Below are 17,447 nucleotides of genomic sequence, written 5' to 3' on the forward strand. Positions count from 1 at the left end.
TGGACATCCTGAACCCTTCTCGACCAAGGCAGGAATTCAGGGTGCCGGCACACAACGGCCTACTCTTTTCGAAAGGTGCAGTGGAATCTTTAACGTCTGTAAGCGAATGCTCGCAGGCGCAGGTAGACCAGCCTCAACGTCCTCTCAAAGGACGGCCTACTCCTCAATGCATCACCCTGCCTGCGCTGTAAGTAAATCCAATTCACACGAAATATTTCAAAGGTGGAGTGCGCTACCTGTGAGCTGCATTGCCTTACGGAGCTAACGGCACAAGATCACAATGCGTCGATTGCAGAAATACCCAGGTTAGGAAAACGCCATATGTAATAAATGGACATAATGAGGAAGAAGAAGTGAAGAACCCTCCGTTGCATGACGTCATTTCCCGTGTCCTGCACCGAAGAGCATGGCGGCCCCGGTGCGGCCTGGTTTGAGGCTCAACTTAAAGGTTAGTGTTGATGTCGACGAGCTGAGTGGAGAGGAAGAGCCCATGGATGTGGTGGAAGCCGAGGAGGAAACGGAGGAGCAGCGTGCAGCGTTTGGTGCTGTGACTGTGCGGCGCTCGTACAAAGACCTTCTACCTGTACGTTTATTATGGGGATCCTGGACTCCCATCTCGGAGGTTGTGGGTGCGTTTAAACTTGTGCTTCGATGTCAATGTTTGAAATTCTAAACTTCATGAAGTCGATTTAGTTTCGGGTGAATGATGAGGCTCGTCGGGCTTTTGCTCCGACGAAGGGTTAACGGAATAACCACCGAAACGTGAGCGCGCACCTTCCCAAGGTGCTTCGAACCGCCTCGACCGATGAACGTTCTGTTTATTTTAATTTCATCCATTAGGCATTACTTAGAAGTGAACGACCAGGTCACCATTGGATTATCGCTAAAATCCCACAAATGGTCATTAATGACCTTCAGGGTAAGGACGATGTACCTGCAGTTGCACCACCTGATCCGGTTTACGTGTGATGAGGCCCACCTGCGGGGACGGCCTACTCTTTTCCAAAGGTGGAGGGTGTGGGGTTTAGATGGTCTGAGGTTGGTGTGGGGTCTACATGGCCTGAGGTTGGTGTGGGGTCTACATGGTCTGAGGTTGGTGTGGGGTCTACATGGTCTGAGGTTGGTGTGGGGTCTACATGGTCTGAGGTTGGTGTGGGGTCTACATGGTCTGAGGTTGGTGTGGGGTCGAGATGGTCTGAGGTTGGTGTGGGGTCTGGATGGTCTGAGGTTGGTGTGGGATCTACATGGTCTGAGGTTGGTGTGGGGTCTACATGGTCTGAGGTTGGTGTGGGGTCTACATGGTCTGAGGTTGGTGTGGGGTCTACATGGTCTGAGGTTGGTGTGGGGTCTACATGGTCTGAGGTTGGTGTGGGGTCTGGATGGTCTGAGGTTGGTGTGGGATCTACATGGTCTGACGTTGGTGTGGGGTCTACATGGTCTGAGGTTGGTGTGGGGTCTACATGGTCTGAGGTTGGTGTGGGGTCTACATGGTCTGAGGTTGGTGTGGGGTCGAGATGGTCTGAGATACGGTGTCCTTGGTGCTGTTGGTGTGGGCTCCATCCTGCTTGGACCTGCGGGGCGAGTGTGGGGTCATGTTGAATAAGGTGGTGTAATCAATGGTGGTAAGGGGAAGCTTTCCTCAGTAGCGGTAAGGGTAAGCTTCCATCGATGGTGGTAAGGGGAAGCTTTCCTCGGCAGCTGTAAGGGTAAGCTTCCATCAATGGTGGAAAGGGGAAGCTTTCCTCGGCGGCGGTAAGGGGAAGCTTTCCTCGGCAGCGGTAAGGGTAAGGTTCCATCAATGGTGGAAAGGGGAAGCTTTCCTCAGCGGCGGTAAGGGTAAGCTTCCATCAATGGTGGAAAGGGGAAGCTTTCCTCGGCAGTGGTAAGGGTAAGCTTTCCTCGGCAGCGGTAAGGGTAAGCTTTCCTCGGCAGCGGTAAGGGTAAGCTTTCCTCGGCAGCGGTAAGGGTAAGCTTTCCTCGGCAGCGGTAAGGGTAAGCTTCCATCGATGGCGGTAAGGGGAAGCTTTCCTCGGCAGCGGTAAGGGTAAGCTTCCATCGATGGCGGTAAGGGGAAGCTTTCCTCGGCAGCGGTAAGGGTAAGCCTCCATCGATGGTGGAAAGAGGAAGCTTTCCTCGGCGGAGGTAAGGGGAAGCTTTCCTCGGCAGCGGTAAGGGTAAGCTTCCATCGATGGCGGTAAGGGGAAGCTTTCCTCGGCAGCGGTAAGGGTAAGCTTCCATCAATGGTGGAAAGGGGAAGCTTTCCTCGGCGGCGGTAAGGGGAAGCTTTCCTCGGCAGCGGTAAGGGTAAGCTTCCATCGATGGTGGTAAGGGGAAGCTTTCCTTGGCGGAGGTAAGGGGAAGCTTTCCTCGACAGCGGTAAGGGTAAGCTTCCATCAATGGTGGAAAGAGGAAGCTTTCCTCGGCAGCGGTAAGGGTAAGCTTCTATCGATGGTGGTAAGGGGAAGCTTTCCTCGGCGGAGGTAAGGGGAAGCTTTCCTCGGCAGCGGTGAGGGTAAGCTTCCATCAATGGTGGAAAGAGGAAGCTTTCCTCGGCAGCGGTGAGGGTAAGCTTCTATCGATGGTGGTAAGGGGAAGCTTTCCTCGGTGGAGGTAAGGGGAAGCTTTCCTCGGCAGCGGTGAGGGTAAGCTTCCATCAATGGTGGAAAGAGGAAGCTTTCCTCGGCAGCGGTGAGGGTAAGCTTCCATCAATGGTAGAAAGGGGAAGCTTTCCTCGGCGGCGGAAAGGGTAAGCTTCTATCAATGGCTGGAAAGTTCATGTTAATAATGTTTTTGTTTTTTTTGCCAATCTTTAAAACATTCATTTCATTTCTGTTTAATCATATTTTTGAACACTGTAGAACAGAAATCTCATTGTTTGCACTTCCACACTTCAGTTTCGCAGTACTTGGGCAAAACTTTATGCCGTTCCACCAATCAAATAGGCCATGCCCTCTCAGGATGCAGGAACTCGATATTCGTCTTCTTTTTCCCATAGACAGGCCCACGTCCTTTTTCTCAAGACTGCTCGTGTTGTTGCTTTGCTTATACTTGTCGGAGAAGTTGCTCATGTTTGTGAGGGCTGATGCCCCGTGTGGTGCAGGATGTTTCAAATGTAAATTGGAGATGTTGTTTGTCAGGGCCTGTAGCTTGTGAATGTTTGGGCCTGTAGGTGAATGTTTGATGATTTTTGTTGTTTGTGCGGGAGTGAAAGGCTTGCTGGTGTTATCAAGTTGGAACCGAGTTTGCGTCTTGTAATACTTGTAAACTACAAATCTCTAGTAACAGTGTATTTAATGCATTTGAGTCCGTTTGTTTGTTAGTTCGCAAAAAAATATATATTCACAAGTCTGTTGATAACTCTGGTTTGTGTGTGTTTGTGTGTTTGTCTGTCCGCTTACTTATACTTGCTTACAGATCACAATTTTAAACCGATCTTCACGAAACTTCACCAAATGGTAGAGTTTGTGGTCCGACAAAATCCTATATATTTTTGAGGTCAAAAGGTCAACACAGGCCAAAGGTCAACCCCTTTTTTCGAATTTCTAAAATCCTCAATTTTCATCCGATCGACATGAAATTTGAATAGGATTTACATATCGGCGAACTCAATTCAACCACCAACTATTTTTGAGATCGGCTTCGGCCAAAATGTCAACATAGGCCAAAGGTCAACCCCTTTTTTCGAATTTCTAAAATCCTCAATTTTCATCCGATCGACATGAAATTTGAATAGGATTTATAAATCGGCTAACTGAATTCAACCACCAAATATTTTCGAGGTCAACATAGGCCAAAGGTCAACAACAATTTCACATTTCTAAAATCCTCAATTTTCATCCAATGAACTTAATTTGAAGAAGATTTGCATATCAGGTCACATAATTCGACCACCAATTATTTGTGAAGTCAAAAGGATGCTCTACCGAGTGCCATTCTACTTTGTTCTCTTTTGTCAAGTGTCACTCTGAGTGATTTTTCATTTGTCTGTCTGTCTGTTTGCACAGAATAAATATGATTTTCTCTGCAACCGTTGGTCCGATTGACAGGACATTTTCACAATAGGTGTGCTTATCCTGTATAATTTTTTGATGATAATTATGATGCCATAGGTCACGTGGTATGGGCGCCATCTTGGAAAAACCAAAAAACCTTGTACCTCTATATCTCCGAAAGCACTGCATAGAAAAGATTAACATTGCTCATTTTAAAGAACTCTTCATGGGGAATAACATGTGTTAATGATGATGTCTCCATTATGACGTCTTAATTCGACACGTACAAAACTTCATCCGATCAAGATGAAATTTCTAGCGTCATCTAGGGATAAATTGGTGGAGAAAAAAAATGATGACGTCATCGGTCAAATGGTTCGGCCGCCATATTTATTTTAACACAAAAGCCTTAAAAACCACTAAAATCGCATCCTGGCGAGGGTCTGCAATCTCTGATTGCTCTTTCTTCTTGTAGCTGTTTTGCATTTGGTCCTCAAAGTTTGAAAAAATAAAAATTTCTTTCTTTAATTACCTTTCCTTACCTCTCGATGTAGTCTTCTTCCTAGCAGCGTTGATGCCTTCCTCTGCTGCTCCCTGGCTAAGTGAAATGTTGCAATTTTATTTCAGGTTACGAGCCGGCGATATGAGAACAAGGCCGGGGCGTTCATTACGGGCATAGACACAACGTCTAAGGTGAGGGTTTCAGTAAACGTGGCGTTATTAATTATTTGTGTTGTGTTTTAAAGAACAGACCGACTGTCAGCTCGTGTAAAGTTTACTACCTGAGCCTGAGCAGAGGCTATTGCATTTTAGTCCGTTTGTTTGTCTTTTTGTCTGCACAGAATAAATATGGTTTTCTCTGCAACGGTTGGTCCGATTGACAGGAAATTTTTACCATCGGTGCGACTCCACCTGTAAAAATTCCTAATGATAATTATGATGTCATCGGTCACGTGGTTCGGCCGCCATCTTGGAAAAACCGGAAAACTTTGCACCTCTATCTCCGAAAGCACTGAATACAAAAAATTGAGACATGGCTCATTGTAAAGAACTCTCCATGGGGAATAAAATATGTTAATGATGATGCCATAGGTGCCTTCATTATGACGTCATAATTCGACAAGTACAAAACTTCATCCGATCAAGATGAAATTTCTTGATCATAATCTAGGAATAAATTGGTGGAGGAAAAAAAAAAAGATGTCATCGGTCACGTGTTTCGGCCGCCATATTTGTTTTAACACAAAAGCCTTAAAAACGACTGAAAATACATCCTGGTGAAGGTTTGCAATCTCCGATTGCTCTTTCTTGTTGTTTTTGTGTTAAAGTGAGGTTTTGTGATCCGTGATGCATCACCCTTACAATGCCTTGGATGGTTTGTTGTTTCATCATTATGGTGTCCTTGGATGATATTTTTGGTGGGAATGGGGAGGTCGGGTGTCCCAGGAAAATGGATATTTTAGTACAGTAATTTGAGAAACCACAGAAACCAGCGCAGGCAGCATAATAGATGACTGAAGAAGAGGATTGCATTAACTATAAATTGTGGACTTTTGATTGTCATGGTTGTCATGACTGAAGATTGTCATGGGGACTGCAAGGCTAACCCCTGCTTTAGCAGGGAAAATTGCCTTCAAATGCCTGTTGTGTTGTTGTTGTTGATTGATTTGATTGGATTAACTTGTGGACTTTTGCGCTCTGGCTTTTGCCGCTCATTAAACGTGTTAATAATGTACATATTGATGACATTTGTGTTCTCTTGCTTGGAGCATCTCATGGAGAAGATTGTCATGGGGCCCGCAAGGCTAACCCCCGCTCTAGCAGGGAAAGAACCACCATTAGAACCACCTTTAGAGGCCATTTTTCCCCGCAGAGCAGGGGTTGGCCTTTTTCGGGCACTGAGCAATGTTTTATGGCCGGATGCCCTTCCTGCCGCCAACCCTGTTAGTCGCCTCTTGCGACACACAGGGAATTACCATTGAACTGGTACTCAATTTGCTGACCTCGGAAGGATGATACGCTGAGTTATCGACTGGGATTCGAACCCAGGATCCTCGGATCCCAAGTCGGCACCCTAACCGCTAAGCCAGCACCAGGCTTTCTAGCAGGGAAAATGGCCTTACAATGCCTGTTGTTGTATGCTTTGAGCAAACAGTAGGATAAGTGAGTGCATATACCTTGTCCAGTTTCTCTGTGTCTGCAGGTGCACAAACGTAGCCACGGCATTGCCTCACTGATTTTATTCCAACCATCTTGATGGATTTTGCAGGAAGCGATAGAAAGGAAAGAGGAGCGCGCAAGAAGATTTCATCTTCGTAATGAGGAAGGGGCGCCCATGGTAGAACTACAGCTGGAATTGTCAGAGATACGTCAAGGTGAGTCTACACGACAGTCGAGTCTCCAGGTATGATGGATACCATACATGCTGAGTACCAATGTGCGTCGTTCGTTGTTATCTTCATACTCGGGTTTCGGAAGATGCAACACTGTCCTCCCAGGTCTTGAAGTATTCGCCTCCTTTTCAGTAAAGGGTCACGCATGATTCGTGGACCAAATTGGGACGTTCTGTGTTCTCAAAAGGGGTCTTTTGTGAATTGTCAGAGCCTCAGACAGCCTCCAACTATCCTAGGGATGTTTCGTAATATCTCTAAGGTTATTTTTCATCATTCCCTTTGCTCCAATTATCACTGGTACAATTCTGGAACGCTTCAGATTCCAGGATCTTTTCAATTCATTTTTGAGACCTTGGTATTTGGTCATTTTCTTGATTTCTGCATTGTTTAGGCCATATTTGTTGGGAATTGACACCTGAATTAGCAATGCCTTCTTTTCTTTTTTGTACCTCATTACGATGTCCGGTCGCGGTGCTTTGTGTTTTATGCACACGCTCGATGGAATCGTAACTCACCCTAAGACTAACTATATTTGTTCCATTTCCTTTCTGTTGCTCCCTTTGTGTCTCTAGTCTCCTTTTCCAAGGTTCTGTCCGTAGGGGTTGGTTCACTGTTCTCTGTCCGTAGGGGTTGGTTCACTCTTGTTGTTGTTTCCAGTTACTTTTTCTTCTATGAGCAGTGTCGCTGCAGAGATTATGGTGTTGAGTTCCTTTAAGGGGGGCGATTTTGGTATCAATCTCGAGTGCCTTGTTGGTTCTCCGTGTGTCTGTGTGTGCGCGTCTTGTGTGCACAGCCATTCCTGGTGTGCGTTTGGAGGCACTGTGCTTACAGGGCGTTGAGGACTTCAGTACGGAGCAGGTTTTTGAAATATTTCGCAGCTATGGTCCGGCCTCAATTGAATGGATAAACGACAGCACCTGTGAGTTCCCTCATCCAAGTCAAGATGTAGACCTTTGTAAAGCCAATGAATTGTTAATTGCAGCTGCTTACTTGCAGAGTTGTGGTCTTTGATAGTGCAATGCAAAGATTTCCCTTGCATCTTCCTCCTTGACCGATGGCCCTCGTGTTAACGTTGCTTGCGGTACCACAACATTGAATTTGCTGTTTCAACTGTCTGTCTCACTGCAAATCTGTTGGCAGGCAATGTTGTGTGGCTGGATGAGCATTCGGCCACCCGTGTGCTGCTTAATCTCGGGGCCCTGCCTGCTGAGCCTGCTGCGCCGCAACCAGTCAGCACGGGTATGAGAGAACTGCTTGACGTGCTCCACTTGCATCTTTGTTTCGTTTATAGACCTGTGCTTTAAGTGGATGCTTCGTCTTGGTGGGGTGACCCAGTTGCTTCAGATACTGGGCGAGGAGGGGACGAGTACTTGACATTGACGAGCGATTGCGCAGTTGGGGAGGTGGATTGTGAAGGAGAGATGAAAACCAAGAGCCAGGAGGAAAAACCGAATCCTGAAGAAGAAGTGAGATTACCGTCTTTATTTCCATCGGGTAATTTTGATCTGTGATTTCCTTATTTGCCATTGAGTATATTTTGCTCTGATCTCTGTATGGCATCCTCCACTCTAAGGCACAGAGACAACGTGAGGTGTTGCTTAGGAACGAGACGCGTTCACTGTGTGGAAATTCGACCAATCAGAGGCCAATGCTGCTCCGCTTTGCCACTCAGGGTTTGTTGTTCTTTTTAATAATATACTCTTATCCTTATACCGCAATGGATATAATATAGGACCGCAAGGCGAACCCCTGCTCTAGCAGGGAAAATGGCCTTAAAATGCATGTTGTTGTTGTTGTTGTTGTTGTTGTTGTTGTTGTTGTTGTTCTCTTATCCTTATAAATCTCATGCAGTAGTTACAAGTGTCCACATTCATATGATATTGTCTCGTTGATGGGTCGCTAACTCGTACTCGTACTTGCACTTAGTAGCAAAAATTCGGCTTAGTAGTTTTGGCAAAAAATTTACAGGTTCCAAATCGGCTCGGAACTCGGATAAGTTTTCAACTTTTATTTATTTATTTTTGTATGTTTCCATGATCGAGGCTCAATGAAGAACTGGAACAAACGTATGTAAATCGATCGAATGGGCGACGCATGCCCTCAATCAATCTAAGCTACAGCGCCAGATTACGGGAACTGTTCCTGCACGCATTGGCTGATATAATGGTTTGTTGTCTTCTCTCCCCTTCCTTATTCGATAAACTTGTTAAATTCACTGCGTCTCATTCTTGAGTTGCAAGAAACACCCGCACAAGGCGGGGATATTGCAACAGGTGGGCAAATATATATTTGCGCCGTCGGTAATCCCCCTGTCTGCAGCAGGGGTCAGTAAACCACCTGCAATGTGGCATGTGTACAGGTTAAAATCGTAAGTCCCACTCCCCTCCCGCACCCCCTTGGTAGGGAGAGGGGAGTTGTGCCATTGACCTGGTCCCCTAGATACTACCCAACACGTATGCAAAATTTGATGGTGATCGAACTGGCCCTGTTTTTTCAGACGCACGCACACTGAATTGCCTTATTTAATATAAAATATAATCGCCAATTTCAGCACAAAATTAGCGAGCTGTGTTGGTGGGAGAAGAAGTCAAAACAAATCTATACGATGAGCCGTTTGTCTGTGGCTGTATGTGTCGCCATTTTTCTCAGAGATGGCTGAACGGATCTTCGTCAAACTTTCACAAGTTCATAAGCGAGTGCCTGGGAGTGTTTTAGGGGGGAAATGTTCCGATTTTTTGGGGGGGGTGCGGGGGGGCGAGGGCCAGGGGTCGGGGGTGTTTTTTTTTTTTTTATTATTAAATCGCTCTACCGTGCTTGAGCCTTTATAGCTGTATGAAAGGTAATACTACTGTGTGTGTGGTGTGTGTAAAAAAAAAAAAAAAAAAAAAAAAAAATCCTTAGCGGGTGCAGGGAAGTGTTTTAAGCACGCAAAGAATAGAAAAAAGGCTAAACAAATTGATTTCTTCAAAATGCCAACAGGATTAGAACAGCACCGGCCAATGCTGGTACTCCTGCTTGTAGGAAATGAAATACTTAAATTGTGACTGAGCCGCAATGGAGAGGAGAGGAGCTGACGTTTCAGGCCGAACTTTTCATTAGAACCAGAGAGAAAACGTGGCGCATGCAGCTGTGATCCGAGAATGAAGATCCTGCAGGTTTGCCACCTTGGTGTTGTAGGCAACATCTTTGACAAACCCCACAGAAAAAAATGAGGGGGGTTTATGTGTGGTGATAGTGGGGGCAGGTGGTTCGCCCTTCTCGGCAAATCCAGCTACCTAGAAAATTTTCTTTCAGGACGGCTCGAACGACTAAGGTCCAATGAGGGTGAGCGCCATCCCATTGAAAAATATCGGGTTGCAGGTCTTCAATTTGTGGGAAGGCGAATCCTTCCAACTTGATCATGTAAATTGTTGGTCATTTCTCATCATGAGTGACTGAGTTTGTATTACAGAATCGCAGAGGGAGAGTGCAGGTGATTCATCGTGAGTGACGGGGTTTGTATTACAGAATCGCAGAGGGAGAGTGCAGGTGATTCATCGTGAGTGACGGGGTTTGTACAGACTTGGCATTTAATATGGAATATTTTTTTTGTGGGGGTGAACTTACTTTTCAAGATGTCTTAGAACCAAAAGTTCATTGGAATTATGTTGAAATTATTCAAGATTTTGTTAATGTGACCTTCAAAAGAAACAAAAACCACATTTGACATTTCGAAACAAATAAATTGATCCTTGAAAGTGATGTAAACTGATATCGAACTCGATTCATGGACAGTACTGTGTTAAACTTCTGTACGTTTTCCAGAAGTATCTCTTTATTTTGCACATTAGCAAAAGTTTTTTTAACAAAAACAAAAGTTAAATCACGACTGGGATTACGGACAGTAAAATTACAGTTCAGTACTTCGTGTAACCCCCATGAGCATTCAGGAGAGCACGTACACGTTGAGGCATGCTGTTCACGAGATTTGCCAAGGTTTGGACAGGAATCGCTTGCCACGCAGTGACAATAGCCTGCTGCAATTCACGCACAGAGGTGGGCTGCTGGTCCAAGTTGTCGATTTGACGCGTTAATTCTGCCAACAAGTTCTCTATCGGATTCATATCCGGAGACATGGCAGGCCACTCCATATGCTCTACACCACGGTCAGCAAGAAAGTGTTGTATCATGCGAGCACGATGAGGCCGTGCATTGTCATCTTGGAAGACAAAGTTTCCTCGAAAGGCTGCACGAGCAAATGGAAGCAATGTTTCTTCCAGAATGGCCCTGTACTTGAACTGGTTCAGGTTTCCATTCAGAACAACCAGGTCAGTTTTGCCCCCTGCATGAAAAGCAGCCCAAACGGTCACCCCACCACCTCCAGCTTGGACTCTTGGCACTATACAATCTTTGTTGTAGGCTTCATGCACTTGTCTGCGCACTTGGACGCGGCCATCTTGACGATAGACCAGAAATCTAGACTCGTCACTGAAGATCACGTGATTCCAGTGTCCTGGCTGCCATTGACGGTGCTCTCTGGCCCACTGCAATCGGCGCTGGCGGTGTTGTCTGGTCAGGCGTGGCTTTCTCGGGGGACGCCTGGCACGATAGCCTGCTTGAACCAGTCGTTGGTTGAATAGCCTTCTGGATACAGGCACATTTGTCAGTTGCTGCCACTCAGTCCCAAGCTGATTAGCTGACGGTACGGCCATTGCGGACTAACCGGTGCAGCTGGCGATCATCCCTCCTTGTGGTTCTGCGGGGACGTCCTGGCCTCGGTATTGGAGTAGGGACACCCCTCTGAGCATTTCGTTTCAGGATCTTTGACACCTGACCCTGAGTGATGCCATACTGCCGAGCAATAGCACGCTGTTTCATGCCGTAATTTCGTAAAGCCACCACTCCATGACAAACAGCATTGTCAAGTTGACGGACCATCTCCAGACGAAGCGGCAATAACTTTTGGAGACGTGCAGCAGTTGTTTTCCACTAATACAGAACGCAACAACCCTTGTATACCCGACTGTGAAGCCAATCATCAAATGCACCTGTCCGTACTGTTACGTGGTCCCCTCGGTGACTACCTGGTCTCGGTGACCCCCGGACCGTGAGAGGACCTTCGCCAGAAAGTAGTATTATATATATGCGCTTTCGCAACGCAATCCCTATGAATTCCACCCAAGAGAAACTGATGTGCAATGATATATTTCCAGGGTAAGGATATCATACGATTTCAATGATACAATCACGGATATTCCCCGAGCAATCAACAACAAACAACCATCAACAATTCCCAATCCACAATCAATTCCCTATATGATTAAGATGGCCATCTTATATATGTGTGTCCACTTCTGTACTCACGACCCCCTTTTGGTCTCTGCCCCTCACAATGTCTCTGGGCCCCTCCTGACCGAGATGCTGGTCGGCGTCACCGCACTCGGGCGGTTGAACGAACCCCGGGTGGACGTGTTTCCACCGGGCAGGTATCGTACCAGGCACCGCGGCTGCAGCCCCTCGTGGCCACGCGAAGCGGGTACGGTAAAGCAAGCCAAAAGCCCCACGCCGCTTGCAAGGCGTGTTAGGCCCCAACGTGCGACCCGTACGCGTCTGTTTAGATGGTGCCGCGAACGGTGCCAGACGCGGGGTCGATGCACAGCCCCACGTCAACTTGACGTCTCCACCGGGTAGGTACACGTCCCGGTAACTCCTCTCGCCAGACAGGCTTCGGAACGCCGCTTTTCCACGCGGCGCAAGGTCGATCCCACCTTTCGTCGGAGCGGCGCGAGGAAGAAGAATACTCGTCGCTTTTCTTCCTCGTGTCTTTTCCTCTTCCGTTTCCGGTCACTTCCGTTTCCGGACACTTTTCAGAAGGGCTCCTGACCCTCCAACCACAACAACCCTTAATCTATTACACATGGATAAGCAAAGACCTGAATGGTAATTCACATACATTCACATAAATATGTAACACTCCCCCCCTTCAAGAAAGAAAGTTTGAACCCAGCGAAAACTTTCTTTGCCGGCCAATTTGGAGAAACAAACCAGATAACTCAACCCCCCCACATTATCAGTTCCCCCCGGGCACAGTTATCACTTAAAAATAAAGCAACCAAAATTTCACCACAACCCCTCCAGATTACTCCCTCTGGACTGAGCACCAGCAACGACATTGTCCCTGCCAAATCAAACTCCATCTCATGACCCTCTGACTTTGACCGTCAGTTTCTTGTGAATGAAGGTTAAGGGGTTGATCAAAGATCCAAAGTTAAGCAACTCGATAGCACTTTTTCCGGGAGGCCAAGCCGAGTATTCACTACATGGATGCCTTTAGGAACGGCGTTCACGGTTAATCCGTGTAGGAATCTTGGCTCGGCGGCTCCGCCGCATTCAGTGCTTCAACTTCTCAGAACTTCCCTAATAATTAGGGTGGGACCACTTGTCCCTGTAGTCCCATGAATAGCGGTCTCCTTCTCGGCCACTACTTTGCCCATCCTTCCTTCGGGAGCGGCCGTAACTCAGGGAGCCTCCATAATAATATTGACTGCGGCCACCACCAAAACTACCGCCCAGTTGTCCTCTCCTGTAGACCTCTCGACGCCTACGAAATGCCTTCCCTACTGTTATGGTCCGACCCTCCAAATCCTTGCCATTCCAATTCTTCTCTGCCTCTCTGGCGTCTTTTGTGCTGGCAAACGTGACAAAGCCGAACCCTCTGATTTCGAACAGGTGGGGTATCATAGTTGTCCCCATAATCATCTCGAGGCCGCCGCCATGTAAGGTCGTTCTCCGCACCGGGTGTTCCATAACTCCCCTGCTGAAGTCTAGGCGAGGAGTTAGGTTTGTGGACCCCTATTCGGTGGGTTAAGGCATAATCATCTGCCATGGTGGCTGCGTCCCACAACTTTGGTACTTTCTTTTCCTGCAGGTACACTTTGATGTCCTCGTGGACACACTGCTGGAATTCCTCCACCAGGATCAAGTCCCGCAATGTTTCGAAGTCTTTCCCGACTCCTTTTGACTCACACCACCGATCAAACATGTTTTCTTTCACTCTGGCAAACTCCACATGGGTCTCACTCTCCCTCTTCCTGGCATTCCTGAATTTTTGCCTGTAAGCTTCCGGAACCAACTCATAGGCTTTGAGGATCTGCTTCTTCAGTACCTCATAATCTGCACATTGGTCCATTGGTAGCGCCGAATAAATTTCCTGAGCTTTCCCCACCAGCACACTTTGCACGAGTATGGTCCAGGCCTCCTCCGGCCAGTTTAATTGTCGAGCCACTTTCTCAAAGTGTGGAAAAAATTTCGCGACTTCCTTTTCACTGAACGGTGGAACCAGCCTCACATGTCTGCCCACATCCCAGGTTTTCTGGTTAGGTGTCGACCCCGTCAGCAAGGGTGGTGCCTCTCCCCGTTCTCTCATTAACTCCAGCTCCTTGAATTTGATTTCTTGCTGAAGCTCCATGTCACGTTCCTTTAATTCCCTTTCCGCTTTTCTCTCCTCTGCTTCGAGGTCCCTTGCAGCTCTCCTCTCCTCTGCTTTTCTCCCTTCTAACCTTTCCTGGAGTTCTCGTTCCACTCTCCTTTCCTCTGCTTGTTTCTCTTCTCTCCTCGCTTCTGCTTTCCTTTCTTCTTCTTTTAACCTTTCCTGGAGTTCTCGTTCCACTCTCCTTTCCTCTGCTTGTTTCTCTTCTCTCCTCGCTTCTACTTTCCTTTCTTCTTCTTTTAACCTTTCCTGGAGTTCTCGTTCCACTCTCCTTTCCTCTGCTTGCCTTTCTTCTTCTGCTCTTTCCTTTTCTGCTTTCCTTTCTTCTTCTTTGATCCGTTCCTGGCTCCGTAATTGCAACTCCAGTTTCCGGAGCTCAACGTCTTCTGGTTCTTCGGGTAGCCACTCCCAGGCTAACTCGTCCCATGTTCCTAATCCCACCATAGATTGTATCACCGTGGCCTGCAACTCTGCCTTCCTCAAATTAGTTCGGACCTCCAAGTTAAAATGTTTGGCCAATTTCAAGAGGTCCGACTTTAGTAACGCTCGGAACTGTGCCTCACTCGGTGTTACCGCAAAGTTCTGTGCCACAAACGCCATGGTGACTATCGTTAACACCTGTTAACCTTCACCCAAGACTTTACCCCAATTTCCCCAAAAATTTACCAATTAATACTTAATTAATAAATTTTAATTAATAAAAATATTATTTTATTATTTTATACAAATACACTTTTAGATCCCGGACGTAGACCCAATTGCGAAATCGTAATTTGGACGAGCCCCCAATTCTGTTACGTGGTCCCCTCGGTGACTACCTGGTCTCGGTGACCCCCGGACCGTGAGAGGACCTTCGCCAGAAAGTAGTATTATATATATGCGCTTTCGCAACGCAATCCCTATGAATTCCACCCAAGAGAAACTGATGTGCAATGATATATTTCCAGGGTAAGGATATCATACGATTTCAATGATACAATCACGGATATTCCCCGAGCAATCAACAACAAACAACCATCAACAATTCCCAATCCACAATCAATTCCCTATATGATTAAGATGGCCATCTTATATATGTGTGTCCACTTCTGTACTCACGACCCCCTTTTGGTCTCTGCCCCTCACAATGTCTCTGGGCCCCTCCTGACCGAGATGCTGGTCGGCGTCGCCGCACTCGGGCGGTTGAACGAACCCCGGGTGGACGTGTTTCCACCGGGCAGGTATCGTACCAGGCACCGCGGCTGCAGCCCCTCGTGGCCACGCGAAGCGGGTACGGTAAAGCAAGCCAAAAGCCCCACGCCGCTTGCAAGGCGTGTTAGGCCCCAACGTGCGACCCGTACGCGTCTGTTTAGACGGTGCCAGACGCGGGGTCGATGCACGGCCCCACGTCAACTTGACGTCTCCACCGGGTAGGTACACGTCCCGGTAACTCCTCTCGCCAGACGGGCTTCGGAACGCCGCTTTTCCACGCGGCGCAAGGTCGATCCCACCTTTCGTCGGAGCGGCGCGAGGAAGAAGAATACTCGTCGCTTTTCTTCCTCGTGTCTTTTCCTCTTCCGTTTCCGGTCACTTCCGTTTCCGGACACTTTTCAGAAGGGCTCCTGACCCTCCAACCACAACAACCCTTAATCTATTACACATGGATAAGCAAAGACCTGAATGGTAATTCACATACATTCACATAAATATGTAACAGTACATTTTGCTACGCCACCTGTGATATAATCCTATTGTTGACTTCTTGCTGCGACAGACAATCAGTAACATGGTTATTTTTACAAATAAATCACCAAAGTGTAAAAGAAACTCACCAAATTGATATACTGAGTTAAGAAAGTAAACCCAAGTCAAGAAAAAAAAAATATTCCATATTAAATGCCAAGTCTGTATTACAGAATCGCAGAGGGAGAGTGCAGGTGATTCATCGTGAGTGACGGGGTTTGTATTATAGAATCGCAGAGGGAGAGTGGAGGTGATTCATCATGATTGACTGGGTTTGTGGTACAGAATAGCAGAGAGAGAGTGCAGGTGATTCATCGTGATTGACTGGGTTTGTGGAACAGAATAGCAGAGAGAGTGTGCAGGTGATTCATCGTGATTGACGGGGTTTGTATTATAGAATCGCAGAGGGAGAGTGCAGGTGATTCATCGTGAGTGACGGGGTTTGTATTATAGAATCGCAGAGGGAGAGTGCAGGTGATTCATCGTGATTGACTGGGTTTGTGGTACAGAATAGCAGAGAGAGAGTGCAGGTGATTCATCGTGATTGACTGGGTTTGTGGTACAGAATCGCAGAGAGAGAGTGCAGGTGATTCATCGTGATTGACTGGGTTTGTGGTACAGAATAGCAGAGAGAGAGTGCAGGTGATTCATCGTGATTGACTGGGTTTGTGGAACAGAATAGCAGAGAGAGAGTGCAGGTGATTCATCGTGATTGACTGGGTTTGTGGTACAGAATAGCAGAGAGAGAGTGCAGGTGATTCATCGTGAGTGACGGGGTTTGTATTATAGAATCGCAGAGGGAGAGTGCAGGTGATTCATCGTGATTGACTGGGTTTGTGGAACAGAATAGCAGAGAGAGAGTGCAGGTGATTCATCGTGATTGACTGGATTTGTGGTACAGAATAGCAGAGAGAGAGTGCAGGTGATTCATCGTGAGTGACGGGGTTTGTATTATAGAATCGCAGAGGGAGAGTGCATGTGATTCATCGTGATTGACTGGGTTTGTGGTACAGAATCGCAGAGGGAGAGTGCAGGTGATTCATCGTGAGTGACGGGGTTTGTATTATAGAATCGCAGAGGGAGAGTGCAGGTGATTCATCGTGATTGACTGGGTTTGTGGTACAGAATAGCAGAGAGAGAGTGCAGGTGATTCATCGTGATTGACTGGGTTTGTGGAACAGAATAGCAGAGAGAGAGTGCAGGTCATTCATCGTGATTGACGGGGTTTGTATTATAGAATCGCAGAGGGAGAGTGCAGGTGATTCATCGTGATTGACGGGGTTTGTATTATAGAATCGCAGAGGGAGAGTGCAGGTGATTCATCGTGATTGACTGGGTTTGTGGAACAGAATAGCAGAGAGAGAGTGCAGGTGATTCATCGTGATTGACGGGGTTTGTATTATAGAATCGCAGAGGGAGAGTGCAGGTGATTCATCGTGATTGACTGGGTTTGTGGAACAGAATAGCAGAGAGAGAGTGCAGGTGATTCATCGTGATTGACTGGGTTTGTGGTACAGAATAGCAGAGAGAGAGTGCAGGTGATTCATCGTGATTGACTGGGTTTGTGGTACAGAATCGCAGAGGGAGAGTGCAGGCGATTCATCGTGATTGACTGGGTTTGTGGTACAGAATCGCAGAGGGAGAGTGCAGGCGATTCATCGTGATTGACTGGGTTTGTGGAACAGAATCGCAGAGGGAGAGTGCAGGTGATTCACCGTAAGTGACTAGGTTTGTGGTAGGAGGAGTTAGTGGAGATGGGTGTGTTCGGGTAAGTCGGCAATGCCCTGGACACAATATGGTTGTGTTTGGTTTTGCACATGACCAGCCTCCCTCCACACACTCGTTTTCATCTGCTTCCTTGGGACGTGGCAG

The 17,447-nt window shown here is 47.2% G+C and overlaps 1 protein-coding gene across 5 annotated transcripts in view; it reads left to right on the forward strand.

Moving 5' to 3' along the window:
• Positions 1–347: 347 nt before the first annotated feature.
• Positions 348–17,447, forward strand: part of NCBP3 (nuclear cap binding subunit 3) — a 39,184-nt gene continuing 22,084 nt past the window's right edge. The window contains exons 1-7 of one of the 5 annotated variants that reach the window (XM_068123921.2): positions 348–583; positions 4,620–4,685; positions 6,262–6,367; positions 7,179–7,304; positions 7,526–7,624; positions 7,721–7,851; positions 7,959–8,058. In XM_068123921.2, the coding sequence (XP_067980022.2) occupies positions 407–583; positions 4,620–4,685; positions 6,262–6,367; positions 7,179–7,304; positions 7,526–7,624; positions 7,721–7,851; positions 7,959–8,058 (805 nt within the window). In that variant the 5' untranslated portion in view covers positions 348–406. Of the gene's footprint in view, positions 630–4,619; positions 4,686–6,261; positions 6,368–7,178; positions 7,305–7,525; positions 7,625–7,720; positions 7,880–7,958; positions 8,059–17,447 lie in introns of all 5 variants that reach the window. The other 4 variants (XM_068123924.2, XM_078782932.1, XM_068123923.2 and 1 more) reach the window with 4 other exon arrangements.

This window comes from Myxine glutinosa, chromosome 8 (genome assembly GCF_964187855.1).
Source record: "Myxine glutinosa chromosome 8, kmMyxGlut1.1, whole genome shotgun sequence".
Classification (NCBI taxonomy): Eukaryota; Metazoa; Chordata; class Myxini; order Myxiniformes; family Myxinidae; genus Myxine; species Myxine glutinosa.